Raw genomic sequence first — 25,136 nt, forward strand, 5'->3', positions numbered from 1 at the left:
GCTATTAAACATGGAAACTACAATTCCCTACAATTCCCCCATCAGGGCTCTGCAAACAGTAACTGCGTATGTTACAGCCAATCAGCTCTTGTCAAATATCCTGCCTAGTGGGATCTGCAAAATGGCAGCAGCACAGCAGCAAATGGCAGTGTATTAGTTTATTTTTACTGATTATAAGCATGAATAAGTTGTCTCTACGGATAAAAGAACACTCAAGTCAAAATTAAACTTTCATTATTCAGATAGAGCAGGAAATTTCAACTATCCAATTTCCTTCCATTAACAAAATGTACATATACTCTTTATATTTAGACTTTTTGGGTGACCAACTGCTACTGAGCATGTGCAAGAATTTACAGAATGCATGTGTATGCATTTGTGATTGGCTGATGGCTGCCACATGCGCTTCGGTTCTGTGCTGTCTCTGACGGTATCATAGCAAGGCTCCCATTGGATCTTATGGAAGTGTGCTCTTGTGCAAGCAATGCTTTCTAGCAATACGAACACAAGCTCGCGTTCGCTTTGCGCTTAACTTGTAATCCCAGCGCACATTAGCGTGCACTGGTATTACTCAGGGGAGAGCTAATATTTCAAAATTACATGAAAGGGGGACAAAATCCACAATGAAAGTTTATTCCAATGTTTTTTTGTTATGTGTAACTAAATATTTTATATTATAATCTTAATTTGTTTATTGTAACATTAAGAATAATAGGAGGAGTGACCCCTGACCCACTTGCCACCCCAAGGCCATGAGCTGCTTGCCATTGCTAGGCCTAGTTGTAAATTTGACAGAAATGGCTGCCTGCAAACCACTAGCTGGTCATCACTGCAGGGTCATCTCTTTATTTTCTCTCTGTAAAAATGAAAAGGAAATATGGGCATAAACACATTTACCTTACTGAACCTTTCTCCAGTAGTCGTCTATGATAATGATAAATGTTGGATATACTTTCCATGTGCATTTTTGTTATAAGTTTTTTGAGGGGGGAAAAACAAGGAAATTTATTTGACAAAAAACTCACTTAAGTGCAACAATTTAAGGTGTTAAACATTAAAAAGACAAGGAAATTCAAAACTTAACTTGCTCCACCCCCTTGGGATCTTTTATTGACATCATCATTGACTTTACTAGTGGCATCACAGACACACACACAATTCCACACAAAGGCCCAGATGATCAAAGTGCTGCCAGGCGGCGATATATATTTAAAAGGCATCCAATGCTGGCAAAATATTCAAAAGTGCAAAAATTACTCTTCAAAGGCAGCATCGCAGAGGGGCATTTTAATATGCATCACAATGGGGGGCAGCATTGGCGATGTAAAGTAAAGGATCCCTTTTAAATATAGCACACAGTCTAATAACTATACCTATGTACCCCTAAACCTTCATAACCCACCACCACAAACTAACCCTGCACGAACTAACCCCTAAACCGCCAATAGCCCATTGCAGTAAACTTCTTAACCTATTAACCCCTAATATGTAGGGTGACCATATTGCCGCTTTAAAAAGGGACACATGTGAAAAATAGATATGGCAGGGCTGTTTTCAGGGCTGTTTAAAGAAATGTTTTGTATAAGAACCCTGACATATGCATTTTTCATATGTGTCCCTTTTTAAAGCGGCAATATGGTCACCCTACTAATATGTCAATAGCCCAATGCAATAAACTTATACTGCCAATAGCCCACCACAATAAACTTTATAACCTATTATCTCCTGTACCACCAATAGTGCACTGCTATAAACTTTCTAAACTATTAACCCCTATACCGCTAATCGCCCACCACAATAAACTTTATAACCTATTATCTCCTGTTCCACCAATAGTGTACTGCTATAAACTTTCTAAACTATCAACCCCTATACCGGCTAATCGCCAACCACAATAAACTTTATAACCTGTTATCCCCTGTACCACCAATAGCGCACTGTAAAACACTTCCTAACCTATTAACACCTACCTCCAATAGCCCACTGCAAACAACCCCTACATTACTCCATCCTTATACTGCTAATACCCACTAACCTATTAACACCTACACTGCCACAACCTTCTATCGCAAACTACCCCTATGCTAAACTTCCTAACACCTAACCCCTACCTCTAAGCTAAAACCCCTTATAAGTTACCAAAGAAAGACTACATTTACAAAAAAATTAAAAATTACAGAAATAAAAAACAAAGGTACCAAAAATAAGGACCCACAGTTATGCCTATACTAAATTTGATATGGCAGTGCCTAGAGTTATTTTGCTGCCCAAAAAATCCCAATCCTAAAAAAAATTTGGTAGGGCATTGCCCTAAAGTTAATCAGCTCTTTTAGGAGAAAAAAAAAAAAAACTAAAAAAAAATCCCTATCCTAAAAATGCAGCTACCAATCATCAGCAGCTCCTGAGCCTACCTATGTATCCTTTTCAACAAAGGATACCAAGAGAATAAAACAAATTAGATAATAGATGTCAAATGAAAAAGTATTTAAAATCACATAATCTGAATCATGAAGGGGAACAAATTGTGTTTCATATCCCTTTAATCATTTGAGTGCTAAGCACTTTCCCACCTGGGTGCTGATCTGATTTGAGATTTTTTTTTATTTTAATTAAAAAAAAAAAAAAAAAAACTTTAACTTTTTTCTTTTCTTCTTTCAGATCCCCAAGACTTATACCATTTGAAAGGTTAGGCAATTACCTTTCCAACGGTAGGTCTTAGGGGTCTGTAGCTGCTTAGATGCCTGAGATACAGGCTTCTAAGCAGCATGCCCCCTTTCCCTATACTGTCCATTGTCTTTTTTTTAATAAAGTTACGCGGTGACGTCATCATGTTATTGCGCGTGACGTCACTATGCAAAACGTGAAGCCCCGGCAATGCCTGTCACTATACAAGCCCCCAGATCTCCCTCAAGGTGGGAGAGTGCTAGCGACGGCTCTTAACCATCGAGTGGGAAACTCTACGATGGCTCAGAGCCGTCGTTAGCACTCAAGGGGCTAATAAGGCTTCTAAAGTATTGATCTGTGGCCCCCATGTGTTAGGATGTTGGCCATCACTGGTTTAAATAAACAGATGAAGGTCTTATGCAGATGAATACAATAAAAATGTCACCAATCTTCTTTCTTAAGATATTATCACAAAATATATTAAGTGATAGCGTTCTTAAATGATTTTCAAGTCACATAGAAGAATAGTCAGTTTAATTAATAGTAAGAACTTAGTTTTATTATTGTGACCTACTTGAATATATATGTGTATTAAATATATATAATTTTATATATATACAGTATATATATATATATATATATATATATATAAAATTGAATATATATTTAATAATTTGGTCTTTTTATAGCAATCTAAAGTGGTTCGTTGTTACTGAAAAAAAGTGTTGATTATTCTATTGTTTAATACTTGTTTAATTTCAGGTTGTAGATCTGAATCGTGGATTAGTTTTAAACACTGAAGGAAGGTATCTTCAGGATTCCCAGGGGAAGCCTCTGCGTATACGGCTAGGGGGAGATGGTCGGACCATTGTTGGTAAGTTATTACTTTCCTTAATATACATTTGTGTCTGTTCTGTTTTAATTATATATCTTAACCAATATGCTTATTTATGATTATTAACTTTCTGTATGATTCACATCCTAAATTACTTTTTGACTGCTCACAGGGTTCCCTGTAATAAGTAAACCAGTATAGAAGTGCACATATGTTTAACCCAAGCCATTAAAAAAGTGGTGCACACAGAGTTTGCTCATGTTTTGGAGTAAAGTATCAATGCTCCCAACTATTCTGTATTTTCCTAGATGGTCCCAGTTTGGGAGCTGTGTCACAATGTCTCTCCTTCCTCTCTCATTCCAATATATGTCCTGATTTTAAAAATGTAGAGCAAAGGAACCCTAGGAATGTCCAACCATGCTTCTAGACTACCTAGCCAAGCCCCCACACTACACTAACTGTTTTGATGACACACCCTGTTCTCTGCCCATGGTCCAACTTGACTGCACCCCTAATATATGAGTGAAAAACAATATAATGGGCAATGCTCACTTGTTGATAATAATATTGTATTTTTAGACAGATTATTAGATATAACACAAGAGCTAAGTTATTACTGGCAGGAAGCCAGTGTGGAGCATTATTGCAGACAATCAGAAGGTAGACCAAACAAGTAAGGTGCTGGTACTATAGGTGCACTATTGCTAAACTGGTGCCTGAGAAGACATCTGGAGTTAGCGCTATTATAGAGGCTGGGTGCGCTAAAATTAGCACTGTAGACGTTCACACTGACAATGGTACCTGTGCTAAAGATAGTGATATTTGTGGCAACAGTGTCAGAAGTAGCTTTGCAGAAGAATTGATACCAGAGGTTACACCAGAAGTTTTAAAAACCTGTGATTCTGTGCTTGGTTATTCTGTCATGAAGACCCTGATGTTCCTGCTTTATATATCCTGGTTGTTTCTTGGACCCTGCTACTTGGCCACTCCTTTGTACCGTTGCTTGTCTTGGACTGCTAACATGGCCAGTGACTGTTTATTGGATTATCCTTCTGCCCTTGATTAGTTGCCTGGTTATATTTGGCTCTTTTGGTTCCTGGCCTTGGCTTATATTTGTACTACTTTAAAAATCAGTTCCAGTGTTTTTGTTACTTTGAGACCTGCAGCTTGTTTCAATACCTGAACTGCACCGTATATCCTGCTCGGTAGGCTTCAGGGTCTAAATAAGATAACTCTTAGTTAACCTTATATAATAACCAACTACAGATAAATCTAGCAGAGATGTTGGGTGTTATCAGTACTTTATCTCAGCAACATTCAACATTCTGCATAAATGGATATCATGCAAGCACCACAGGCTTCCCAGTTGAATTTGCTGCAGAGGGTTGAAGAGTTACAGGCTCAGTCCTCAAATGCTGTAGGGACTCCTGCTACTTCTTCTGCTTCAGCTTTATCATTCTCTGCAGAACTACAAAATATTGGACTCTACCAGAGAAGTTTGGGGTTACATACAGCAGTTCCAAGCCTTATAGCCACATAATCAATGAGTTTGACACATGGGACTCTATTGTAAGTTCAATGAGCATACTATATGATGACCCTCAAAGTGTCTCTTCTGTTCAAATTGCTCTGATAAGTCTTCATCAAGGTAGATGTCCTGTAGATAATTATGTTACTAAACATGCTAAGCATAGAAAGTTGAGCACGTATTTTTACTGTTTTAAAGCTAGCCATTTTCTATAAATCTACCCTATTACACTAAAGATAAAAGATAAAAAATGTAAAGTTGTTCCTACAGTTTTCATTTCTTAATACCTCCTCTGTTGCAGCTTTGTCATATTTCTGTTGCTGTTTCCTTACAGTAGATACAAAAGCATTATAAAGACAGAGGCAATCATTGATTCTGGGGCAAATGTCTGTTTGTGTTTTCTAGATTCCTACTTGGCAGCCAATATTGAAGTTCCCTTATGGCCTAGAGCTAGCCCTTTTCATCTACTCGTTGCTGATGGCAGTCCTATGAAGTGTGATTCTCTTCTGAACGAGAATGTTCCTGTATCTGTCACCATAGGCATAGGACATAGGACATAAAGAGACTCTAAAGTTGTATAGTGTGGCTTTCCCTTTGTTTTCTCTGATTCATGGCCTACCCTCTCTTAGATTGCATAAACCCTTGATAAATTGGAACATATATTTTATTTCTCAGGGTTATTACCTGTAGCATTTCTGAATATTCTACAGGATACGCTTGAATCTATTCTGCTGGTGTATCAATACTTTATGATGCATTTGAAAAGAAATCTGCAGATCAATTCCCTTGTAGGTATCCCTATAATTGCCCTTTTTATTTGGCTCTGACTCCACTGATTCCTTTTGGGAAGATATTTCTTTTATCCAATCTTAAATTATAGCAACTTAAGGAAGATATTGAAGAAAATTTGGCTACAGGATTTAATTCACCCAACTACTTCTAAAGCTAGTGCTGGGATGTTTTTTTTTGGTAAATAAAGATGGTGGGTTGAGACCCTATGTGAGCCCTATATAGAGCCCTCAACAACATCACTATTAGAAATAGGTTTACTTTGATTGATAATGGAAATTGGATTTTCATCAAGATTTATTTCAGTCAGACTTAAAATCTGGTACGCATAGGGAGAATAATGGTAGACAGCTTTTTGAGTGCTATTCTTATTTTGAGTACTTAGTCATGCCTTTTGGGTTGCGTAATACTATAACCAATTTTCAGACCTTTTTAATTATATTTTTAATATCTGGATAATATATTGATATTTTCCCCCTCCTATGACTCTCATGTTACTCATGTACACTCTGTATTGTCCAGATTATGGGGCCTATTTATTAAGGTGCGAGCAGACATGATCCGATATAGCGTATCATGTCCGCTGCACATCGATAAATGCTAAAAGCATACACTGTTGGCATGTATCATTGCACAAGCAGTTTTTTTGAACTACTTGTGCAATGCCGCCCTCTGCAGATTTGTATAGGATCGGGCGGATTGATGCCCGCGGCCTCAGAGCAGGCGGACAAGTTATGGAGCAGCGGTCTTTAGACCACTGCTTCATAACTGCTGTTCCCGGCGAGCCTGAGGGCTCGCGCGGAAACAGAGGCATCAAGCTCTATTCGGAGCTTGATAATTCGGCCCCTATGAGTTAATAATTAATTTGCCAAATTGGCAAAGTGCCAATTTTCATTCTTTTCTGTGCAATGTTTTCGGCTATATCCTGTTTACTAATGACATCATGATTGACCCTTAGAAAGTGTCTGCAATTTTTGCAGTTCTTACCAATAAGCAGACTGTTCAAAGATTTACTTGGTTTGCAAATATTTTTTAAGGAACTTACCTTTTTTCAGGTATTTGTGCACCTATTACAAATCTTATTCAAACTCGGGAAGGTTTTCAGCACCTTTTGACAAGCATAAGGTTTTGTTTACTTCTATACCAATTCTTGTTTAGCCATACATCCTGAAACCTTTATTTTTTGAGGTGGATGCTGCTATTGGAGCTATATTGCCACAGAGACTGCAAGTTGCTTGTTAAGTTGGCTTTGGAAAAACAGAGGCATTTATTGGAAGGTACTGTCCACTCAATAACAATCATATCAGGCAGGCATGATGGGCTTTGTTCTTTATCAGGTTTTGTTATCAGACATTGTCCAGGATCAAAGAACAAAAAAGATCAGATGCTTTGTGTAGAATTCCAGATGATGTGTTGAGTCCTTATGTGCAACCAGATGCTATTTTGCAAAAAAAAAATGGCATTTCTTGATTCTTTTGATTCATAAAATTAAGTATTTTAGTACCTCTGGTTAATTATTCTACAAGGTAAGATTTTTCCCCTCAGCTTTTTCTGCAAGTTTTGTAAGCTGATCATCATCATGATTCCCTCTCTACTGGCACTGAAGGTATTAGGAAGACTTTGGAATTTTTATGATTTATAAGAGGTTTGTGTTTGTTTCATCCTGTGACACCTGATCTAGTATAAAACATTCTACACCAGCTCTTGATTGTCCTCTACTTCTTTTACTAGTGCCCAAAAGATCATGGTCATGTGTACACTATCAAGTGGAAGGGTTATGGCTTGGAGGAGTTTTCTTGGGAAACTGTGACTAATATCCATGCTCCTTGTCTTTTATGTCTGTTTCATCAAAGACTTCCCTCTTATCCTGGTCCTCGTTGTGCTCTGAGGTCACATTTTAGAAGGCTTGCTGTGAGCCACGCTAAGAAGAAGCCTTGGGTTAGTGCAGTTAGTACTATATGGTACGCTATTGCTGAGCTGGTGCCTGAGGAAAGATCTGGAGTTAGCGCTACTGTGAAGGCTCAGTGAGCTAAAATGATTGCAGTGTATTTACATGCTGACATTATGTACCTGTGCTAAAGGTAGTGCTATTTGTGGTGACAGTATTAGAAGTAGCCTTGTGGAATAATTGCCACAGGAAGTTTTAAAAGGCCTTTGATGTCATAATTTTGTGATGTTCCTTTATATTTTTTTTATTCCTGATGTGTTTCTTAGATGCTGCCACTTGCCTGCTCCTTTTTAACTGTTAACCTGGATGCTGGCTTCCGAAACTGTTTAATGGATTATTCTTCTGCCTGATCCTCATGCTTAGTTACTTGGTTATATTTGGCTCTTCTGGATCCTGACCCTGGCTTGTATTTGGACTACTCTTCTGGATTGCTTGCTTAGTGGTCCCAGCTATCAGTTACAGTATTACAGTTACATTGAGACCTGCAGCTCCTTCCTGTTCTCAAACTGCTCTGCACCTCATCATCAATACATACACAGAACATACATTTGATGCCGTATAAGAACCAGAAGGTCTATCAAGTTAGCCAATTTTTCTTTCTGAAACATAGTCTAATAGATACCTCATACATTGTGATTACCATAAGATAAAGAAAGAGCAAAGATACAAAAATAATCCTTGCTAAAGAAGGACAAGGCTGCACTCAGTGAAAATTACCACTTTAATGCAAAAAAATCAGAGCAAACTTGGTCTGCCAATACCACACTACAATAAAATATTAGTATATACAAAACCACATCCTGTACAGAGGGGAGTTCAGTAGCATATGCTGATACACACAATTATCCCCCACATGCTAGCATGTACCAGGCCGGCTAAATGGATATAGAGGAGATAGCTCCGGGCACTCAAGTGTCAAAAGACATGTTCCGGTTACGGATCCTCCAGAGCACAGTTCTCCAATCGAATCCAGGCACAATGAGTAACAACATGCTCAGGTGTAGGTAGAAACAGAGTCCCAAAAATAAAAGTTGTGCTACTGAAGTGGTAATGCTGCTGACTAAATGCAAGACTTTACACCACTCACTAACCTCTCCAAACTACTCCAAAAAAGCCTCCCGCTTTCAGGAACCAAGCGACAGTGCAACGGTTCTTCACTTGCAATGTTTGACCACAAAACCTTGCACAAACCACTTCTTCACTATGCAGGAAGCAGTAGCAAAATCATCAATACTACAGTATTACGAGTTTCTCCCCTACCACTTAGGACTGGACACGGGGCTTCGTCAGATTTGTCATTGCAAGTGAAGAGCCGTTGCCCTGCCGCTTGGTTCCTGAAAGCAGGAGGCTTTTTTTGGAGTACCTGGAACAAGGAATGTACCTAAGAGATTAGTGAGCGGTGTAAAGTCTTGCATACACTTAAATTGGCAGCATTACCAGTTCAGTAGCGCAACCGTTATCTTTGGAACTTTGTTTCTAGCCACACATAAGCATGCTGTTACTCTTCGTGCCGATTGGAGAACTGATTTGGAGGATCAGTAACCGGAACATGTCTTTTGACACTTGAGTGTCCAGAGCTTTCTCTGTTTAGCCGGCCTGGTACATGCTAGCATGTGGGGAATAATTGTGTGTATCAACATATGCTACTGAATTTTCCTCTGTGCAGGATGTGGTTTTGTATATACTAAATTTTTTTGAAGTGTGGAATTGGCAGACCAAGTTTGCTCTCCTTTTTTTGCATTAAAGTGGTAATTTTCACTAAGTGCAGTCTTGTCCTTCTTTAAGAAGGATTATTTTTGTATCTTTGCCCTTTCTTTATCTTATGGTAATCATTATTTTCTGGGACTGCTAGCACCTGTTGTAGCGCACTAAACTAATACTGAGTGCACCCTTTTATACTTTGTCGTTTCTATATCTCATACATCATTTAACTCCTTTACAGTATGGGGTATATTTATCAAAGTGTGAGCAGACAGGATATGAATTAGAGTATCATGTCCGCTGCACATCGATAAAAGCAGGGGGTGTCAATCAACCCAATCATATTCAATTGGGTTGATTTCCGTCCGCCGCCTCAGAGCAGGCGGGTAAGTTATGGAGCAGCGGTCTTTAGACCGCTGCTTCCTAACTTCTGTTTCCGGCGAGCCTGAAGGCTCGTCGGAAACAAGGGCGATTAAGCTCCATTTGGAGCTTGATAATTCGGCTCCTATATCTTCTTACAAACTATTGTTGACCTCTACTCCATTAAACAACCTCCCTTAAAAAAACACTTCTGCTAATCTACCTTCCATCTTGGAATCATGACTCCTAGTTCTGTTTTTGCTTTTATGAAATACTCTTTTACTTGCATGTTTATTCAATTCCTTAAATATTTCTTTAAGGTCTCTAAGTAGGTCATAATTTTAATACCTATGAGGAAAGAAGGAAGAGCGGTGATACATTCTCTCCTGTTCACTATTAAGTTCATGACGTATTTCCTTGCAAGTTTAATTTCTTTAGACCCTGTATTATTTTACTAGGCTTTCTTTGAACAAATAATGTATATCCTTCTGGAGATATGGTCTCAAGTTAAATGCACAATATTCAAGATGAAACTTAAGAGCTACTTTGTTCTACTGCTAATCCTTCTTTACATACATCATAGTCCTATTCCACTTTTATTTAATAAGGCGGCATTAAGTCTATAATTAAACTCTTAAATGCCTTGTATATTTCTATTCTTTTTTTTTTATAATAGATCTTAATGGAACTCCAGTTGTAAGCCCTGATGGATTACCTCTGTTTGGTCATGGAAGATTTAGTAAACCTGTTGCAAGTGCTCAGGATAAACCTGTGTTGACCTTAGGTGGGAGACCACTGAGAGGTCTTGAAGTAGCAAGAACCACCAGACTTCCTACAACAAGAATAACTACTACCATTACTACGACCACTACAACTGCTACCACCACCATTCCTCCGACAACAACACAAACTACTTCTGAACCAACAACATTTGTACAAACTACGGAAGAACCAGCAATGCCTACTTGTGCTCCAGGCACTTATTCACAGTATGATGAGGAAGGAAATCTTATCATGGGAACTGATGACAAGCCTGATTGCTACATAGAAGGTAATGATTCTGTAAAAGTTTCACCATAAACCACGTTCTAACTCTAAGTGGAAGATTTATCAATGTCGGCCCCACACCAATAAATGCCGACAGCATACGCTGTCGGCATTTATCATTGCACAAGCATTCCTTGTTAAATGCCTGTGCAATACCGCCCCCTGCAGATTTGCGGCCGCAAGCAGGGGGTGTCAATCATCCCAACCGTATCGGGATGATTGCTTTCTGCCGCTTCAGAGGTGACGAACGAGTTAAAGGGACACTGAACCCAAATTTTTTCTTTTGTGATTCAGATAAAGCATGACATTTTAAGCAACTCTCTAATTTACTCCTATTATCAAATGTTCTTCATTCTCTTGGTATCTTTATTTGAAATGCAAGAATGTGAGTTTAGATGCCGGCCCATTTTTGGTGAGCAACCTGGGTTGTCCTTGCTGATTGGTGGATAAATTCATCCACCAATAAAAAAGTGCTGTCCAGAGGACTGAACCAAAAAAAAAGCTTAGATTCCTTCTTTTTCAAATAAAGATAGCAAGAGAATGAAGAAAAAATTATATTAGGAGTAAATTAGAAAGTTGCTTAAAATTGCATGCTCTATCTGAATTACGAAAGAAAGAATTTGGGTTCAGTATCCCTTTAAGTAGCAGCGGAAACAGCTGCATTCGCAGCTACATAAATCGGCCCCTAAGGGTTTTTTGGGTCAAAATTTTTTGAAAATGTGTAAATTACAATTAGGAATACAGCAGAACATTTCAAAGTTGCAAATTTAGCTCAGAAGTTGTTCTGTTTTTTTTAAAAAACTTTTTGTTAAATCTTTCTTAAGAATATTAACAAATGTATTAAAACAAATTTAAAAACGTATATTTATCTAGTAATACAGTGTATATATATATATATATATATATATATATATATATATATATATATATATATATATATTTATATATTGTAAAAAATTTCATTTATTCAGTTGGGAAATAATTTATTTTACTTTGTATCAAAGTTTATGAAGATCTTAAACTGTAATCCCAAAGATGAACAAATAATGAAAGCGTCAAAACAAGCTATATCTGCTAAATCTTTCTTAAGAATTTAAACAAATATATTAAAACAAATCTAAAAATGTGTATACTTATCTGGTAGTAATATATATTGTATAAAAGTTCCATTTGTTTAGTTGGGAAATAATTTATTGTATTTTGTATCAGAGTTTATGAAGCTCTTAAACCTTAATCCCTGAGATCAACAAATAATGAGTCAGTCAAAGCAAATTATATTTATTGGCACTAACATATCTATTGCTTATCCATTTCACATAAGGAGATAAAAAATATAAATTTACTGAATGAAAAAAGAAAAAGTAAAACAAAAATTTAGTTTTAACGGTGGTGCACTAATTAATCTTAAAACACTTGAAAAATTCCAAAAAACTAAGGTGCACTTCAAAAATAAAAGTAGATATCTTTATTCAGCTCATTACAGTGATTGTAAAGTTTAAAGGGACACTGAACCCAAATTTTTTCTTTTGTGATTCAGATAGAGCATGACATTTTAAGCAACATTCTAATTTACTCCTATTAGCAAATGTTCTTCATTCTCTTGGTATCTTTATTTCAAATGCAAGAATGTTTAGATGCCGGCCCATTTATGGTGAACAACCTGGGTTGTTCTTGCTGATTGGTGGATAAATTCATCCACCAATAAAAACGTGTTGTCCAGAGTCCTCAACCAAAAAAAAGCTTAGATGCCTTCTTTTTTCTTTTAAAGATAGCAAGAAAACGAAGAAAAATTGATAATAGGAGTAAATTAGAAAGTTGCTTAAAATTGCACGCTCTATCTGAATCACAAAATAAATAATTTGGGTTCAGTGTCCCTTTAATGAATTACTGCCCTGTATCTAAAAAAATATCTTAAAAACATGGGCACTTTAATTCATTAAACTTTACAAAGACGCTTCTTTTTTAAAATACTTACCATTTTGTTATGGTAAGCATACCGCCGTTCTTCCGCCCACATCTCCTTCTGTATTTAGCATATGGATGATGAATCCGGCTTCCTCTAATCGTTGCGTGCCCCACGAGGTGGAAGCCAAAGCGGGCACGCAACGATTGGAGGAAGCCGGATTCAACATCAATCTGCTCAATATAGTAGAAGATGCGGGCGGAGGAATGGCTGTCTGTTTACATTAACGCAATAGTAAGTACTTTAAAATGAAGCGTCTTTGTAAAGTTTAATGAATTAAAGTGCCCCTGTTTTTAAGATTATTTTTAGATACTTACAATCACTTTAAAGCAACTTTTCAGGGCACCTCCAAAACATTGCTTTAATGAGCTGAATAAAGTGTTTCCACTTTTATTTTGGCGGCTTACTTTTTTTGAATTTTTCATATGCTTTAGGAGTTGGGGAAAATTCCAACTTGTATAATTAAAGAATATAGTGATTTTTTTGAGTGCTTATCTGACTTCTGTATCTTGTGGATACTCTTAAAACACTATTATTTTTTTTTATTAAACAACTAGATCAACAAAAATCTCCAACTGGGTTAAAATAACATTCCACGTGGTATAGACCCTTTAAACAAAGGTTTTCTTTTCCAATATTAATCAAAGTGACTGAATGTTAGCATATCTTTTGTTTCCTCACTTATATATAAACTGTATCTTGTGTCTTGTTGGAAGACTTTGTTTAAAGCTTTCATCTGCCATCAAAATGCCAACGTTTTAAGAATATATGTCTCACCCTATTGGATTATTAGTATTGTTGGTAATAAGTATAAAACTCTGGAGGTCCTTTCTTTTTATTTTTGGGGTTAAAAGTTATTTTCTGTTAGCATCTATTTTTTTTTGGGGGGGGGTGTTGAGTCCTTTGTACTTATTTTTGATTGTGCGTGCACTTGCGGCTTATAGAATACTGTTTGTTGAAGTTTGTTTACTATATAGTCTATATGATTCACTTCTATTGTAGAGATAGTTAAATCTAAACGCTACACTACGTTTCAACACTGTATGTTAATTTAAGGGCCATTATCCATATCATCTGTATTTAAATTGTTCTATTGTATTCAACAGTCTGCTCCAGACTATTAAGGTATCATTAATTTAATGGTCAAATAACTGAATATAATGAATATATCTGAGCATAGCATTACAAAAAACATTTGTCTCCTCCCCCCATTCCAAATATAACTTAGGATATGTTTGGACACTAGACAGCTCCATTGCTTTACTACATATTTTAAGTTAGAACCTATTGTCAAAAGTGAGGTAATTATGGGTCACAATAAATATCAAAAACTTATTGGTATCAGTAGCTACGTTCGTTCACTTAAAGGAAGAAATAAGCAACTGCCTTTCACCCTATCTATGTCTGTATGCTAGTATATATAGTATATAGAAACTCAACATTACAAGTAACAACAATAACATTTTCCAATGTCAATTCACTGACTTTTTAAAAATATGTATAGTGCATGTCCTGTGCATATGATGGAAGCTATCTAAATGTATCTCAATCTAGTGTTTATGTATTTGCTTGCTTTCTTGTATTATGAGTTAATATCAGACGCAATTGGGGTGGACTAGTGGGTGAGTTTAACATTTTGTGTACATTTAATAGAAAATATATTGTTATTGTTTTAGGTTTATCCAAGATTTAAAAAGGTGTTTTCCTTACTTATGACTCCTATCCCTACCTGTGTGCCTTTAATTAAATTTTTTTTTTTTTTTATTTAAGTTTGATGTAGGGTCCACAAATAACTCCAAAGTAGAAGATAGCATCCAGGCAAAAATGTCAGAACATGCTTAAAAATGAATAATGCTCCCTTCATCACCATGGATAGAGATTGGCCAAAAATCACATACACCCCCCCCATAACTGGGTTAAATTAGAATATCATCCCATGATTTATTTTTATTACCTGCACATATATTCTGGGGTGGACCTAGTATTTTTACTCACTGAGTTATTACATATAGATCTGTATATAGTATGTTCTCCATGTTATGAATATTATAAGTAGACATGTGCGTTTCGTTTCGTTCCAAATTTAAATTCGGGTGAATTTGTCAAATTCGGATATTCGGATCGATTCGAATTTCCGAATTACCGTAGAACCGAATCTAACGAATAAATCCGAATTAGTTTGGATTTATTCGTAACATTTGGATGGCCATGGACTAATCACAATTACACTAGTATTGTACTGTATATTAGGTTATATCACTCTTCTATGGGTTACACCTAATATTACAGTACATAATACTAGTCTAATACACAGCACATCCCACCTAACACATACCGAACTTCCGAATTTACGAATCGAATCCGAACCAAATACATCCGAATGCATCCGAATTTATTCGAATCCGAATGAATCTGAAACAAATGCATTCGAATGTATCCGAATCGATCCAAAAACGAAATTCAAAAACATCCGAATCGATCCGAAACAAATTTTTTCGCCGCGCACAAGTCTAATTATAAGTAATCTATTATTGTTATTAAAGTAATATTAATAGAAGTGTATAAAAAAGTTATTTATTTTAGACTGCAGACAAGTGTCTCCAGTAAGTTGTAGAATGCACACCTTTTTGGTATTCTTGTATTTGTGCAATGTTCTGATATTTTTTTCCAATAGCTGGGGCTTGTTTGTTTTTCCTTGTTGTTTTGTATCTTATTGTAGAAATTCCTTATTCACTTAAAGGGATATGAAACCACATTTTTTTCTTTCTTGATTCAGATAGATCCTAAGCATATACAAAAGAGGGTGTTTCATGTGCATATCAGTAGTATAGTGACAGACAAGTGTAGGAAAAACACAGGGTACTCAAAATCACCTAGATTACAAGTTGTGCGCTAAACCGAGTGCGTGAAGAACGCAAAAAAAATAGCGTTATTGCACTTTCCATAGCTCTGCCATTACAAGTTACTGAAAAACCTCCTTGTGCTGTGCGTTATGGTGCGATAAGCTCTATACCCCACAAAAGCCAAGGGCTGAGTTTACGTGCTCGTGCATGCTTTCCCCTATAGACATCAATGGGGAGAAAGTGTTAGAATAAAAATGATTAACACCTGCGGTTGCGGAATGGAGATCGCCGTAACGCAACCCCATTGATGTCTATGGAGAAAAGAAAGTTGCGTTTAAACCTAACACCCTAACATAAACCCCCTAGTCTAAAAACCCCTAATCTGCTGCCCCCGACATTACCGACACTAAATAAAATGATTAACCCCTAAACCGCCAGCCCCCCACATCGGTACTAATAAACAAAACCTATTAACCCTTAAACCGCTGGCCCCCCACATCACAACACACTAAATTAAACTATTAACCCCTAAATCTAAAAACCCCTTATTTTAAATGAAACTTACAATATAACTATCTTTAAATAAATAAAAACTTAACTGTGAAATAAAAAAAGCTAAGTTTAAACTATAAATTAAACTAACATTACTATTTTAAATAAATATAATAAACGAAAAATAAAAAAACTAACATTACAATATTAAATAACCCTAACACTACAAAAAAAACAAAAAAAAAATAACATTACAAAAAATAATAAACACTAACATTACGAAAAATAAGAAAAATCTAAGATTACAAATAATAATAAACTAAATTATCCAAAATAATAAAAAATACACCTAATCTAATAGCCCTATAAAAATAAAAAAGCCCCCCCAAAATAAAAACACCACCTAACCTAACAATAAACTACCAATAGCCCTTAAAATGGCCTTTTGTAGGGCATTGCCCTAAGTTAAACAGCTTTTTTACCTACAAAAAAATTACAAAGTCCCCCCCACCCAACCAACCCCCCAAAATAAAAAAAAAACCTAAGTATAAAAAAAACCTAAGCTACCCATTGCCTCTAAAGGGGCATTTGTATGGACATTGCCCTTAAAAGGGCATTCAGCTCTTTTACTGCCCATCCCACAGAGCATATCTAAGTTTGTCATGATAGTTCCATGTGCAGCTGAACAGTTACTATAATCATTATATAATATTTAACAATTATTCAGGAGGTCCATGAGTGGCCAGACCAACAGTCACTACAAGCTTGCAGTTCCTTTAGGAGGGCTTCCCAGATTGATGTTGACTCCGTTTTTACTCTTCCACCAAGCTTTAGAGATATTTTAAGGGTTGTGTATAAGAATATCACATTTTGGGCTATGCTTTTGTATGCAATGTTTGCTAGTTTACTATTTACTATTTCATAGGTCCAAGAGTGACCGTTTTTTATCATTCGCTTTCCTCCCCTGGGTCATTTTTACTCTTTTAGGCCCATGAGTGTCCTTCTGAAGGCATGGAGGAATTTATCATTCATATAAAATGAGGTTTCATTACCATATATTTACTTAGTACAGTACATTGTTCTTTGAGTAGTTAGCTCTTCAGATATGCCATGACACATGGTATGAAAAAGTTCTCCTTGTGTATTTTGTTGTCATAATACAATGATACCTGATGTACCTCTCTTCCTTTTTGATGAACTGTTTGTTATTGTACTTGCTACCAGCCTCAATAAAAACAATAAAAAAAAAGCAAGAATGTAAAGCTTAGCAGCCAGCCCATCTTAGGTTCAGCACCATGGATAGCGCTTGCTTATTGGTGGCTGACATTTAGCCACCAATAAGCAAGCATAACCCAGGTTCTCAACCAAAATGGTCTGGCTCCTATGCATTACATTACTGCTTTTTAAATAAAGATAGCAAGAGAAAAAAGAAAAATTGATAATAGGAGTAAATTAGAAAGTTGCTTAAAATTGCATGCTCTATCTGAACCATGGAAGAAAAAAATGTGGGTTTAGTGTCCCTTTAAGGAGGCTTTGGACCTAGAAAGCAAGCCCTTTCTTTCTCACAATAGTACTATAGCCTTGTATTTTTGCTAGACTTTTATTTAATTTCTGCGATTAGCTTTTTAAATCTTTGTCTTGGCTTATGTCTGCTTCACTTTCGGTCTCCTGAGCCGGATATTGCTATTAAAATATGAATTTCCTGCTAAGGATTCAGGACTCACTAAGTTTTATTTAAAAAAAAAATCTTGCAACAAGTTTTCATTTCATTCCTTTTTTATCTGAGAATTAAGCTAAGTTTATTTTGTCTGTCCTCATAAAAAAAATTTGCGCAGTATAATAGTTCATATTCTGTTTTTCTTACATACCTAAGTCCTATTGTGCACATTATGGGGCCGAATTATCAAGCTCCGAATAACGCTTGATGCCCCTGTTTCTGCGCGAGACTTCAGGCTCGCCGGAAACAGACGTTATGAAGCAGCGGTCTAATGACCGCTGCTCCATAACTTGTCCGCCTACTCTGAGGCAGCGGATAGAAATCAACCCGATCGAATACAATCGGGTTGATTGACACCCCCTGCTGTATGCTGTCGGCATTTATCGATGTGCGGCGGACATGATACACTACATTGTATCATGTCCGCTCGCACTATGATAAATCTACCCCTATGCCTTTAACCTGCATAGGCTTTTTGCAGCTTTACCATTAGTTAGAAATGTGTATATATATATATATATTATATATATATATATATATATATATATATATATATATATTACTGTTTAGTATTAGGAGCTGTATTTTATTATTTTTCTCTGAAAAATAAAAAAAGAGAAAAGGGAAATTATTGAGAGAACCAATTTTGTTCTTGTATATACTGTAATGGGTTTTTCACTTTATGTTGAGTGTTTTGCCCTATTTCTAATGATTATTTCTTTCTTTTAAAGCATATTTTTTACATTTATCAGTTTTTTTTGTAGATGCTGCAATTTATTTCACACTATACCCTTTGCAATCACCTTTAATTAGCTTGTTAATTAATATACAAGAGAACACACCCTAAGCAGGTTGTTTTTCTTTTTTGGCTAAAAGCTGGGAAGTATTTCAAACTCTCTACTCTTGTTTTAGAAAAGAGAGGGGGAAAAGCAAAAAAGACTGAATGTATTTGTAAGTATTCCTGTTCTATACCAGATTTTCTATTAAAGCAGTGTAGCTTTTTTTTTTCTTCAATAGTTTTTTTTTTATTTTTTTTTATTTTAAAAGAAATGCAAGATATAATCAATAATTACAATACAAATAAACAAACAAAAGTGATAAATGTTGGTCAATATTAACATTATACTTCAGTAAATCCCCTTGTTAAAATCTACATTTATGAGTGAGGCCTATAGACGAAGTAATTACAGAAGAGATGCTTAAAATGACATAATATCAGAGACAAATTAATGGAAAATTCATATATCAGGGAAAAAATCTAGATAGTCTATCTAAATCTAGACAATTCTGCACATATACAAGTTTAGCAAATTATCTGTATCGGAGTATAAACAGGTTATCAATATAGTAGAGATTTTTAGGGGAAAGGGAAAAAAATAAATATAATCATAAAAAGATAGTAGGGAAGGGTAGAAAAGCTAAAGAAAAGTAGAGGTAATCCTAACCCTCTTGTTTGTTGTTCACCTGTAGTGACACACATACTTACCACTAGGGCCCTGGAGGGCCGCGCTAATCCTGACCTTTCTTCACAGAGCCTGATAGGAGGCTTAGTGCGGTAGACCCCAGGGCTTGCGCTAAAGGGCTTTCGCCTAAAGTGCAGGCTCTGGGATTCGCCATGCTAAACCTCCTATTAGCATTTCCCAGGGTTCTGTGAAGAAGGGTCGAAATTAAAGCTGCTCTCCAGGCGTAAGTATTTTTAACCCCTAACAAATTTAAAGGAAACAAATGAATACTGATGAATTTTAACAGTATTTCTTTGTTTACTTTTTAATTTTATGGTGCATTTGTTTATATATTCATTTTGTGAAAATGACATGAATATTTGCATTTCATTAAAGGACCAGTCAACACAGTAGATTTGCATAATCAACAAATGCAAGACAACAAGACAATGCAATAGCACTTCAAATGAGTAGTAGATTTTTTTTTCTGACAATTTTAAGTTGTCATTTTCCACTCCCCCTATTACCATGTGACAGCCATCAGCCAATCACAAATGCATACACGTACCATGTGACAGCCATCAGCCATTCACAAATGCATACACACTTATTCTTGCACATGCTCAGTAGGAGCTGGTGACTCAAAAAGTTTAAATATAAAAAGACTGTGCACATTTAGTTAATGGAAGTGAATGGGAAAGTTGTTTAAAAAAGCGTGCTCTATCTGAATAATGACAGTTTCATTTTGATTGATTGTCCCGTTAATGAATTTGTATTCGTAACAAAATAAATGCACATTTAGAGCACAAAAAAACAAACAAAAGATTGAGGCATAGAAGATTGTGACTTACTGACAGGGAAAAAAATTGTACTTTTTTTATTAATTTTATTTAAAAAAAAATATTAACTAAAAAGATTTCAGAATAATACTGGATTTTGGAGTTCTGGATTTGGGGATTTTTACCTATACTGACGGATTCATCCAGAAAACTTTCCTCATATACTTACTGATCTTTCTTTTATTTTGTAAGTGCAATAGTGTGTGTGTTTGAAGATTTATTGAAGGCAGATGTTTTTGATTGGGCTTTTCTTTCTTTTATTGTTTATTTTTTATTTTTAATACAGTTCCTAGAAATAATCACATAACTAATTGTTAGGGATATGCATAATTTCAGTTTTTGGCATTTATTAATCAAACCGTTTTCAACTTTCATTTCACTAACAAATCCTGAATAACCAAAGTATGCAAACCCCTACTAAATGTTACTTTTTTTTTAAATCCCTTTGTGCCAGCATCAAAGTGTTAACATTGGAATGAAGTTCCGATGTAAACACTTGCTTTAAAAATAAAATCAGGTGGTTGTCGATACGATTACGTGATTTCAAGGCCGGGATCAGATCATGGGGGGACTAGCTATGCTGCTAGACACGCCCCCCATTCTGATTCCTGCTTTCGTCAAAGGTGTAGGCTGCAGGACGCCATACAATGTAGGACGTTCCATACCATCCTAATGGCGTTAAAGCCCAGCAATGTTAGGACAGCATGGAACGTCCTAACGGTGCTGTCCTAACATTTGCTGTTTTGTGTGCACAACAGATGCAGAATATGGCTGTGTAATAAGAAAATTATATTAACGATTTATTAAGAAAAACATATAACAAAAAACACAAATCTAAAATTGGGATTAGGGAGTGGGTAATTCACAACCACTCGCACAATTCATGTCTTAATCCAGCAATGATCTTTAAAAACATACAGGCCGGGGTACTGGAAGGGATGATCAGGTTAAGTTCAGTACAAACAGTGAAATATTAATGTATTTATTTTAATTTTCTTTATAAATTGACAATATTGTGGTTACATAGAATGGTGGTTCTCTGAAGAGCGATATTTTTTATATTTTAATTAACCTTTTTATTGATATTATAACCTTTCATTTTTTTTATTTAATTGGAAGTTTTACCATTACCATTTTAGCTATTTTGAGTTAAATAAAAAGTCTTTTAAAAATGTATTATTTTAAATCGTAACATACTTGTTTCTTTTTCTCACACAGCAGATAGTTTCTCTGGTCAAGAAACCGATTTCATCAGTACAACTCAGGGTCCAGAAATGGTTACTTACTTTGATGTTGATCAAGGTAATATGTAATAGAGAACTTTTCTGTAATAATAAAATGCTATAAAAATATTGTTGGGATTCAGAAGAGAAACAAGTTTAAATGTTTCAGTTTTTTCATCAGATGGTGACAGTCCACGAGACATCACATATTGGAATTACCCTTCTAATCACTAGGAGGTGGCAAAAGACATCCAAACATACAGACCAGAGCTTTAAATTCCCTCCCACGTACCCTGAATTCTCAGTCATTTCTTTAGCCTCCTTGATGGAGCGAGGTGAATGCTAAAGTGCTGATCTACTCATCATTGAGAGGGGCTATCTAACCAATCATAGATTAATATCCTCCTCACAGTCGCCTAGATTTAGAGTTTGGCGGTAGTCATCAAAACCCGCGTTAGAGGCTCCTAACGCTGGTTTTTACCGCCCGCTGGTATTTAGAGTCAGTCAGGAAAGGGTCTAACGCTCACTTTGCAGCCGCGACTTTTCCATACCGCAGATCCCTCTACGCCAATTGCGTATCCTATCTTTTCAGTGGGATCTTTCTAACGCCGGTATTTAGAGTCTTGGCTGAAGTGAGCGATAGAAATCTAACGACAAAACTCCAGCCGCAGAAAAAAGTCAGGAGTTAAGAGCTTTATGGGCTAACGCCGGTTCATAAAGCTCTTAACTACTGTGCTCTAAAGTACACTAACACCCATAAACTACCTATGCACCCCTAAACCGAGGTCCCCCCACATTGCCGCCACTCGATTAAATTTTTTTAACCCCTAATCTGCCGACCGCACACCACCGCCACCTACGTTATACTTATGTACCCCTAATCTGCTGCCCCTAACACCGCCGACCCCTATATTATATTTATTAACCCCTAATCTGCCCCCCTCAATGTCGCCGCTACCTACCTACAATTATTAACCCCTAATCTGCCGACCGGACCTCACCGCTACTATAATAAATGTATTAACCCCTAAAGCTAAGTCTAACCCTAACACTAACACCCCCCTAAGTTAAATATAATTTAAATCTAACGAAATAAATTAACTCTTATTAAATAAATTATTCCTATTTAAAGCTAAATACTTACCTGTAAAATAAACCCTAATATAGCTACAATATAAATTATAATTATATTGTAGCTATTTTAGGATTTATATTTATTTTACAGGCAACTTTGTATTTATTTTAACCAGGTACAATAGCTATTAAATAGTTAATAACTATTTAATAGCTACCTAGTTAAAATAATTACAAACTTACCTGTAAAATAAATCCTAACCTAAGTTACAATTAAACCTAACACTACACTAGCAATAAATTAATTAAATAAAATACCTACAATTAAATACAATTAAACCTAACACTACACTATCAATAAATTAATTAAACACAATACATACAAATAAATACAATTAAATAAACTAACTAAAGTACAAAAAATAAAAAAGAACTAAGTTACAAAAAATAAAAAATTATTTACAAACATTAGAAAAATATTACAACAATTTTAAACTAATAAATATAAATCCTAAAATAGCTACAATATAATTATAATTTATATTGTAGCTATATTAGGATTTATTTTACAGGTAAGTATTTAGCTTTAAATAGGAATAATTTATTTAATAAGAGTTAATTTATTTCGTTAGATTTAAAATATATTTAATTTAGGGGGGGTGTTAGGGTTATGGTTAGACTTAGCTTTAGGGGTTAATACATTTATTAGAGTAGCGGCGAGGTCCGGTCGGCAGATTAGGGGTTAATAATTGAAGTTAGGTGTCGGCGATGTTAGGGAGGGCAGATTAGAGGTTAATACTATTTATTATAGGGTTATTGAGGCGGGAGTGAGGCGGATTAGGGGTTAATAACTTTATTATAGTAGCGGTGAGGTCCGGTCGGCAGATTAGGGGTTAATAATTGTAGGTAGCTGGCAGCGACATTGTGGGGGGCAGATTAGGGGTTAATAAATATAATATAGGGGTCGGCGGTGTTAGGGGCAGCAGATTAGGGGTACATAACTATAATGTAGGTTGTGGCGGTGTACGGAGCGGCAGATTAGGGGTTAAAAATAATATGCAGGGGTCAGCGATAGCGGGGGCGGCAGATTAGGGGTTAATAAGTGTAAGGTTAGGGGTGTTTAGACTCAGGGTTCATGTTAGGGTGTTAGGTGCAGACTTAGGAAGTGTTTCCCCATAGGAAACAATGGGGCTGCGTTAAGAGCTGAACGCTGCTTTTTTGCAGGTGTTAGGTTTTTTTTCAGCTCAAACTGTCCCATTGTTTCCTATGGGGGAATCGTGCACGAGCACGCTTTTTAAGCTGGCCGCGTCTGTAAGCACCGCTGGTATTGAGAGTTGCAGTGGCGGTAAATTATGCTCTACGCTCTCTTTTTGGAGCCTAACGCACTGAAAACCCAGCCATTCTGTGAACTCTAAATACCAGCGGTATTTAAAAGGTGCGGCCAAAAAAAAGCACGCGTAGCTAACGCACCCCTTCTAACGCAAAACTCCAAATCCTAGGCCAGTGTGTTGTCAGACAGAGGACTAGACAAGAAATTGAGCCGAGCAGTGAAAGATCTTCTCACAGTGGGAAATATCTCAGAAGAAATCTGGTTTATCTACCAGTCTCCCGGTCTACAGTGTGCTGCTCCATGTGGGTGTATATGTTTATACACCATACACCTTTTATAAGCAGTTTTTAGCATTTTTGGGCATTTTTAAAATGACTCTCTAAATTAGATTATTGTCTCTTTAAATTCAACATGGTTGGCTTTGGGGTCTCCCAGAAGTTACCGCAGATCTGTACACAGTTACTTTCCCTCACGTGTGCTAAACTCAAGTATAGTATAGTGCGACTTCAGAGCTCTGGTTAACATGTCTAAATATGTAAATATATATAAATGCATTGGAACCCTTTGCTGTCAAGTAGCTGAAAACATGTAAAATCATATTTTATGCAATATTCATTTTCATTAAAGTGTTTAACTATGTATTTGCTGTAAATATGTCCCATGTAGGCTAACCATATTGCCACTTTAAAAAGGGACACATATGAACAATACATATGTCAGGGCTGTTTAAAGAAATGTCTTATATAAGAACCCTGCCATATGTATTTTTCATATGTGTCCCTTTTTAAAGCGGCAATATGGTCACCCTATTCCCAGGCCAATATTCTTCACAAAGGGGTATATGTTCTAAGTATTTTTAAATAGATATATAAATATTTTATAATGGGATTGCGTACAAGTAAAGGTGTTATGTTTTTTTCACTTTTCGCTCTCCATTGAATTCTACGGGGTAATATGTTAACACAGTCGCTTTTTTTTGCTGTATTATGTAGCCTTTTCTGTTTTATTACAGTGATTTCAGCTTTTGCTTGAAAGTATTTCTGTACAGTTATCCCTTTCAGGGAGTATCCAATTTTACAATGTGCAATTTCTGTTTATTTCTTCCCTTTGGCATTAAGAAACTGTGGTCTATCTCTGATACATCAGCTATTTCATTATCTTTACTATGGATCAAGCTGCTGTAGCTCAGGCCTCTGGTCTGTCAGCTAATACCTTAAGAAAGGGAGATACTTTGAAAATATAACCCCTTCCAGCTTGTGTTTTGATTTATAAGGATTTTCAGATGTGTTCCCCTGCTCAGTTATGCTAACAAACTGTGTGCTTCCTTACTGCTTCTTTGCT

The 25,136-nt window shown here is 36.1% G+C and overlaps 1 protein-coding gene across 1 annotated transcript in view; it reads left to right on the plus strand.

The window, feature by feature from the left end:
- FNDC1 (fibronectin type III domain containing 1) overlaps positions 1-25,136 on the plus strand; it is a 425,464-nt gene that overhangs the window by 325,434 nt on the left and 74,894 nt on the right. Inside the window, 3 exon segments of the mRNA XM_053711170.1 lie at positions 3,427-3,538; positions 10,502-10,876; positions 21,390-21,470. Coding sequence (XP_053567145.1) covers positions 3,427-3,538; positions 10,502-10,876; positions 21,390-21,470 — 568 coding nt within the window.

The sequence above is a fragment of the Bombina bombina genome, chromosome 4 (genome assembly GCF_027579735.1).
Source record: "Bombina bombina isolate aBomBom1 chromosome 4, aBomBom1.pri, whole genome shotgun sequence".
In the NCBI taxonomy this organism is placed as follows: Eukaryota; Metazoa; Chordata; class Amphibia; order Anura; family Bombinatoridae; genus Bombina; species Bombina bombina.